This window comes from Phalacrocorax aristotelis, chromosome 1 (assembly GCF_949628215.1).
Source record: "Phalacrocorax aristotelis chromosome 1, bGulAri2.1, whole genome shotgun sequence".
Classification (NCBI taxonomy): Eukaryota; Metazoa; Chordata; class Aves; order Suliformes; family Phalacrocoracidae; genus Phalacrocorax; species Phalacrocorax aristotelis.
Window position 1 is genome coordinate 4,740,599 of NC_134276.1, and position 8,261 is coordinate 4,748,859.

The 8,261-nt window shown below is 47.5% G+C and overlaps 1 protein-coding gene across 2 annotated transcripts in view; it reads right to left on the bottom strand.

Moving 5' to 3' along the window:
• Positions 1–6,485, bottom strand: part of NARS2 (asparaginyl-tRNA synthetase 2, mitochondrial) — a 54,749-nt gene extending 48,264 nt beyond the window's left edge. For both annotated transcript variants that reach the window (XM_075075865.1, XM_075075784.1), the window contains exons 1-4: positions 6,251–6,485; positions 2,652–2,761; positions 1,655–1,775; positions 547–687 (exon numbers count right to left, since the gene is read on the bottom strand). In XM_075075865.1, the coding sequence (XP_074931966.1) occupies positions 547–687; positions 1,655–1,775; positions 2,652–2,761; positions 6,251–6,388 (510 nt within the window). In that variant the 5' untranslated portion in view covers positions 6,389–6,485. The remainder of the gene's footprint in view (positions 1–546; positions 688–1,654; positions 1,776–2,651; positions 2,762–6,250) is intronic.
• Positions 6,486–8,261: the final 1,776 nt, after the last annotated feature.

Genomic DNA, 8,261 nt, shown 5'->3' on the forward strand with positions numbered 1-8,261 from the left:
ACATGCAGGTGCCTCCCACCCACCAGTTTGAAATGCATGAGAACAGGAGTCTCCTAATCTCAGCTAAGAGCATCCACACAGACTTGTAATGCAGTAACAGAAAGGTAAGAACCAAGAAGAATAACATGAAGCTCTGAGTCAGTTTGTTGGTAGCCTTCCTGCATCACAGACTTTTCCGTGTGGGAGGAGGCTTCTGTCCAAAGACCGTAAGGTCACTGCTGAGGGTGGGTTAAACGACTCCATATTACGTTGTGTTCCACAGACCACACACACTCGCAGAAAATTATATTGCAACTTAATGAAAGAGATAAAATAACTAACAGGAAATGAGTGGAAAGATGTTAACAAGACCACAGATGGGCTAACCTGATCGTAAGCAACAGTCTGGCCAACGCCTCCATCAGGCCTAGGTCTGGAAAGAAAACCACCATGTCCAAAACCCACAGCCTGCAGTGAAGATGTTACACTCCCTCCCTCATAATGTGCTCCTGTGAAGCCAAACTGGGGGAGTGTTTTACACGTAAGGCTCGGTACAGAATGGGCTACCTGGAAGAATGAGTGGATGGCTGCAGTGGCTTCGCTGCGGATTCTCAAGAGGGAGCCAAGTGTGGTGTTTCTGCATCGCAGGTGAGGGAACTGTCGGACATAGTCCAGTGGGTGCCTCCCCTTCCTTTTCAGGGGAAATGACTACAAACAGGAAGAAAAAAAAAAAAAAAAGAGAACCTGAAGTCAATATAGTTTTATTGCTACTCATGGAATATCACCTCTGCCTACTAAAACTCAATCATCATAGATTCATTAAGGTTGGAAAAGACCTCTAGGATCAAGTCCATCCGTCAACCCAACACCACCGCGACTCCTAAACTATGCCCCGAAGTGCCACATCTACACTTTTTTTGAATGCCTCCAGGGATGGTGACTCCCCCACCTCTCTGGGCAGCCTGTGCCACTGCCTGACCACTCTTGCAGGGAAGACATTTTTCTTAATATCCAATCTAAACCTCCCCTGATGCAGCTTGAGGCTGTTTCCTCTTGTCCTATCACTACTGACTTGGGAGAAGGGACCAACACCCACAAATCCCACAATCATCATTACAGAGCAGAGAAGGACTAGATGCTTTTGCCTATCTTTTCTAGTTATTTGTGGATTTTATAATGCTTGCAGCTGAGCAAGAGGCATGAATACAAGAGAAGGTAGCAGCACTCTGAAATACTCTACCTTTTGGATGTAGAGCCCCATTGAAAGCCAGCTGCTCATCTCACTGCCACAACAGCAAGCCGGTTCCAAATGTGCCTGTGGCAGATACAGTTCTTCCACCTGCACAATCTGGAGTGTTTTGCCAGTCCTGCTGCCCCTACCCACCAGGTAAACCACATGGCACAGGTAACTACTTCAGGGTGGGACAAATGCACACTCTTATATGCCAGCATGTGTGCCAGTTTCCACGTAGAAACAGCTCTGCCTCTGAAGACAGCTTTCATGGTGATCCCATGTTTCTGCTTTGTCATACCCTATAGACATCCCTGGCAAATCAAAGCCCACAGGAGCACTCAGGCTTAAAGAAAATAGTTTGAAGCATGCTGGATAATTGGATCTTTTGAAATTAATTCCCAAAGTGGTCCTACCAGTTGGACTCCTGCTGCAGTGACATACCAAAGTATCACAAGGTCCCACCACACGGATGGTTTCAGCTTTCAGCTCCACGTTTTGCATCCTATGAGGACTTTTGACCAGTTTTCCTTGCACTTCCACTGCGCTTCCAAAAGTCAGGTCTCTAAGAAACCAAGAAAAAAGAACAGATTAACTAGACGCTGATGCAAAGTCAACTACATTCAGAAAGGATTCCTGTTAATTTAGCTGGACCACTTGAGACCACAAGAGATACTGTAGCCATAGGGCTTAAGTGATGAAGTGAAAAATTATTAAATCATTAAATGGATAGGTGGGAATAGATTCACAAAGCTATAGAAGAATTTAGGACAAGGTAGGAATGTTGGATTAGTGAGTGGGAAAGAGACAGGCTTTCATTAGAAGGGGCTATTGGTGGGGACAAACCAGGCTTATAGGAAAAAAAAATTAGGAAAAAAAAAAATCAAGTTATATGCAGAAGCTTCCTGGATCATCCCGAAACCTCCGAAACTACCCCAAAAAACAATCAAGAGTAACAAGCAAAATGAAACTGTAAAATAAGTGCATTATTTTATTCTAACAGACAGGCACACCTATCTAGGGGGCATGAGTACTGAGTCAGCCCTCAAGTTGTTATACGAAGAATAGCAGCGCTCTCCAAAAACCTGGGGGACAGTTACCCCTGGCTACATTGTGTGATTTCCAGGCAAGTCCAACAATAGTCCAGAATGGCCACACTGCTACTGCTATTAAGAAAATTAGGTTCAAATTAATCACACAGGAGAAGCGACTGAACCACAAGGCCTCCACTAAGTGGAGACAGAGTAGTCAGATGCCCTCCATCCTAAAAACACATCCAGAGCCCCCAGACTGCTGAAGTGCCTTTCCTGTGGTCAGGGGCCAGCTGCTGGAGGCTCCTCCAGCAGCTTCATGAGTCACAGGGACAGGAAAAGAAGCCTGAGCGACACCTCTAAACACTGTTCAACACAAATATTTCTCCAGGTATCTCAAATTGACGAACCTATTTTCCAGGCTGGGATCAGCAACCACCTGGAGGTTTTCCAGAGAACTCCCATCATTTATATGCAGGAACAAAACTCCCTTCTGGGATCGGACAGAGCGGACCCAGCCCTAGAGGTAAAAGAAAAAGGAATTTGTTATTTCTTGGTATAGACTCTGTGTAGTGATGCTCTTCTTTCAGCTGAGCTGGACATGCTACTTCAGGCCTATTTCTATTTCTTGCTGAAATCAAAGGAAATATTTCTTTAGGGGCAAAAAAATAAATTAAAAAAGTGGCAGTTTTTCTATTGACTTCAAAGCAAAGAGGAACAAATCCTTAGGCAGAGACATCAACTCTCCTCCTGTGAACAGCAGGGATAACTAAAATCTACCTGCATCTCTGGAGAGCTGAGAATACAGAAAGCAGCAAAAGTGCTCTGAAGATGAAAAGCATTTTAGAAACTTACATATTCTTATTAGTGATGTCCCTTCAAAACACTTCTTACTGCAACAGAAGAGACTAGGAATGCACAGTTCTTTACAATAACACACTTAAGGCTGTTTTGATGATTTTAGTACTGATTTTTGTTGCTGTATCACCTATAGGAAGGTTCCAACTGAAACTTCTTCACTAGTTGTTTACATGCCCCAAGCCATTGGACTGCTAAAACAAAACAATTGGCTGCAGCATCATTAGGTGAAAAATTGCACATTCACATAAAACAAAAATCAAAATTAACACTCTGACAATTTTGGGTGCTGCTCTTTACACCTCAAAATCAGGACTGCTACACTGTACCCATTGGGGAAAAAAAAATTAAGACAAAATCTAGAAGAGTTCTTGTCCAGTTTGATTAAAAGAATTAAAGCAATAACACATGAGTTCTTTGTAACAGTCAAACTGTAGAACTGAGCGAAGGCATGTCAGGCTAGGGTCTTAATTTGAGTTTTTCAGGGGGAAATAACACTTCCCTTAAAAAGACATTAAAATTCAAAGTCAATACCAAGGCACCAAGCAAAAGTAATAGAATCCAGCATACAATTCCCTTAGTTGCTCCCCAGCTCACAAGAGTTGACACAAAGCTGCCCTTAAAACCAAAAGTACCTGCTGGGGAGCTTCCAGCTCATCTTATAATACTGGAGAGAACAACCGAAAACAGCACTGATCAAACAAGCAAACCACCTCTTTTCCGATGAGTTTTGTCTCTTGCTTAACTCTAAGCACCCAAGTAGTGCCAATAACTTCAAACTGTGCAAGTACTTTAAGGATTTTATATCAGACGAACCAATGTGAATCCATCTACTTCTATTGTCCAGAATGAACAAACTTCAAGAATTAAAGAGGACCAAAAGTAAAGCATTCTTAAAATTACAGCATGACTATTAACACAGACAAGGCATTAGCCAGGCCTGTATAATGGAGGGAGGGGACGACAACTGCTGACAAGAACTATGGAAGATATTAAAGCCATAAACCTAATGATTAACGAAACTTCAGCTTTCACTCCAGACAGGCGTTTACCTAAATGACCTCTGCAGGGTGTTCCACCTGAGGCAATAACTAATGCAAGAAACAAGAGTCTAAAACTAAAGCCTGATCATTTGGACATCCTCATATTCTTATGGATAAAGTAACAGGTGTTTAAAAGATAGTTCATACAATAACATGCCTAAAGCTGTTGTGCTTACCCTCTGTACTCCAGTAAATCCCCAGAACATGTCATATACATTATATGTGATTTTTAATGTATAATGGCAGATGTTTTTCTTAGTTTCTTTCCTTGTAAACGCTTCTTAACAAAACACCCAAAATGCCTGAATAAAGAAACATTCTCAAGAGCTTTGTTTCCACCTCAGACTGCTCTGGGATCTGTTAAATTAAATGAGTCTTGCATCCTGCAATAGAAAGTAAGAGGATACCCACAGGCTTGTGTTGCAGCAGCAGAGGTTGTGGCAGCAATGTTTTCACCACTTCACACCTTACCAGAAGCACTGCGCAGTGAGAATCCCAACTCAGACCACGCTACATATTCCTACAACTAAAACTGGCCCTAATAAGGCTTGTTTTAAGCCAGACCTGTTCCCCAATCCAGTTCAATACAGAAAACATTTTTGCCAGCACAGGGGAGAAAGCAACAAAGCAGCAAGAACCTGGGGGCGGTTGGGGGGGGAGGCAGCATTGCTAAGTTTAGCATCAGTTTATTCCAGCTTGCATTATTCATAAAACTACAGCTGAAAAGAACCTGCACTGGATGAGCTTCTTCCTACCCTATCAGGCTTCCTCTATGTGTGTGCAGGAACACAGGTGTGCTACAGACTGGTTTCTGGCTTAGCAGAAACATAGAATGGTTTGGGTTGGAAGGGACCTTCAAAGATCATCTAGTCCAACCCTTCTGCCATGGGCAGGGACATCTTACACTCCATCAGGTCACTCAGAGCCCCATCCAACCTGATCTTGAACACTTCCAGGGATGGGGCAGCCACAGCTGCTCTGGGAAAACTCTTCCAGTGTCTCACCACCCTCACTGTAAAAAAATTCTTCTTTATGCCCCATCTAAACTTACTCTCTTTCAGTTTAAAACCACCGTCCCTTGTCCTGTCACTAAAGGCCTTGGTAAAACCTCTGTCCCCATCTTTCTTATAAGCACCCTTTAGGTACTGGAAGGCTGCAATAAGGTCTCCTCAGAGCCTTCTCTTCCCCAGGCTGAACAACCCCAGCTCTCCCAGCCCGGCCTCGCAGCAGAGGGGCTCCAGCCCTCGGAGCATTGCTGTGCCCCCTCTGGCCCCGCTCCAACAGCCCCGTGCCTGTCCCGTGCTGAGGAGCCCCGAGCTGGAGGCGGCGCTGCAGGGGGGTCTCACAGAGCGGGGCAGAGGGGCAGCACCCCCTCCCTCGCCCTGCTGCCCACGCTGCTGGGGATGCAGCCCAGGGTGCAGTTGGCTTTCTGGGCTGTGAGCATACATTGCTGGCTCGTGTCCACTATTTCATCCACAAAGCACCCTAGTCCTTTACAGATTCACGCAGAAACACTGGCAACCTCACAGTTCTACCCATGGGCCTTCCACTAAAACAGAGACTATGTGTCTGCAACCACTTCTCTTTTAGTCGGGAACACTCAACCCATTGCTAAAAAGTCAATTTATCTCAGGCTACCTTGTTTCACAATAGAAGCTGTACACGTACATCAGTGAAATGGTTATCATTGCCCTACCTGATACTGCTATACACATAGATGTGGAAGAAGACCAAAAGCAAATCTTTAAAAACATTAGTGCAGAGGCAATGGTTCACTTTTCCAAACCAATACTGTACAAAGCATGTTTCAGTATAATTTATCACAGCAACAGCCTTTCCCTTCAAGTGCCGGGAGTAATTTCAGAGCTTCATATCTGATCAAAGTGAAGCAAACTGAAGCAAACTGCACAAATACCGCGAGAGCTGGCTCTAGAGAACGCAAAGGAGATCTGTAAGCTTAGTAAAGCGTGCTGCAGAGGTTCCAGCTTCTCTCCCTGAGGCACAGGCAGTGAAACCAGCGCGGGCCACCCCACTCCAGGTCCTCTCCCTTCCCTTAGGGCTCCGGGCCGGGCCGTTACCAGGCACAGCCCAACCTCCCGCCCACACACCTGCACTTTAACCTCTCCAGCCGGCTCCGGGGCCCCCAGCGCCTCGCGGACCCGCAACCGCGCCCGAGGCAGGGAGGCGCAGCAGCGGAGGGCCTGCCAGCGGCGGAGGGCCTGCCGCCCGCCCCGTGCCGCCAGCATGGCAGAGGCCTAGCGGGCCTGGTCCCTCGGCACGCCCGCCCGCATCCCGCACCGTTCCCGCAGCGCTCCCGTGAGGCGAAGCACCTCCCACCGCCTCACGTGACCGCCTCACCCAATGGCCGCCGAGCGCTGCGCCAGCGAGCCAATCGGAACGGCAGGACTCCCGGCGCGACGGGCGGCCGCGTCGGCGCAAGAGCCTCTGGGAAATGTAGTTCATGGCGGAGGGGGTGGAGGCATGTTATGGCGCCAGGGAGGGCGCGGGGGGGGGGGCGGGATCCCCGTGGCCGCGGGAGGGGTCGCGTGGAATAATTACTGGGGGTGAAATCATTGAGGATGAAATTACTGAGGCTAAAGTTATCTCCAGATTTCATAAAAGTTAACTCCCAGAGTGAATTACAGTCAGCATGCTGGAAATCAGTTCAGTGATCCTTCCCTAAGCGACACCACCTACCCTCTTAGATGTTGGCAACACTGGGGGAGCTCGGTGTACCAGCTCTAACAGAGATAATTGGAGGAGGGAGTGGTGCGAAGGCTCCATGGCCAAACTCATCCGTAAATCACTGCAGGTCCGGGAACTGGATGGAGCATGGAACCATGCGCTGACCAGCACAGTATGATTGCAAAATTGGGCCCTGTGGGTGAACTTTGCTCATTATAACCTCATTACAATACTAAACCACACACCTCCATGCCAAATTTACCCTCCTCCAAGGTACAACCACCCCTCACTGAGCATACACTCTGAGTTTCTCTTTAATATCAAAGTGAGAAACATCTACACCAGTCAGTAACGAAGGCATGTAGGACTAGTGTCACTCAAGCTCCACCTACACATAAAGTAGTATCAAGTGACCTCAAGAGAGAGGGATATTATGGAAGATACCGTCATGGACTACTGAGATCAGTTGACGGGCTGAACCTCTTTTCCCCTCCATATGGACGCTTATTGGGTGACTCGAACACTTGGTTATACCCAGCGATTCCCTGGGAAATTTAGAGAACAAGCTTGTTATTTTGTGTTTTCTGTCATAGCACTTTATACCTGCACCTGCTTTGCAGACAGTACCTTTATCACCAGCAATCCAATAAGAACCTGTATTTCTATTGCTTCAATAAGCTGCGTTATCAGTGATGTGGACGTGAGAAGTTATCATTGGACATGACTGGGCTAATAGTGATAAACTGCACTATTAGTGTTCTGGCTGTGACACAACTGGGCTAATAGTGATCGCACTGTTGGTGCAACCCTCATGGGCTGACAGTGCTAAATTTCCACCTATTAACGCAATGGGTCCCCATGGCGGGAGACAAGGGATCCCCATGGTGGGGGTGAGGGATCCTGCTGCTTTCTGGGACCTCGGCAGCGCTGTCACTGTCTGCCTCAGGAGCCCCAGCTGAACTCCCGACGCCTCCATTGCAGGAGCGGGGCTGGGGACGGGCCAGGACAAAATCCCTGGGGAGGAAATGGATGTTGAGCCCTGTAGGAAGGGCTTTTCTCAGCTGAGTAAATACAGAGAAGAAGCATAAAGGGATGGAGTTGGGGCTGCACTCGGGTGATACCAAGCCAGTGTTAGACTAGTACTGATGAACATGGAACCAGCGCCAAGCCTGTCCCCTCCTCACTGAGATGCCAGGCACCAGGAGCAGCCTAAGCCCAGGCTGGCCTCTCACCACCAAACCGAACCCCATAGCACCCATCCAACACATCCACACCATCCAACCCTACTGGTGGTCCCACATCACCCAACTCCATACGTGGTCCCACAGCACCCTTGGTTTGTTCAGCCTGGAGCAGAGGAGGCTGAGGGCAGCCCTCATGGCGCTCTGCAGCTTCCTCCCAAGGGGATGAGGAGGAGCAGGCGCTGATCTCTTC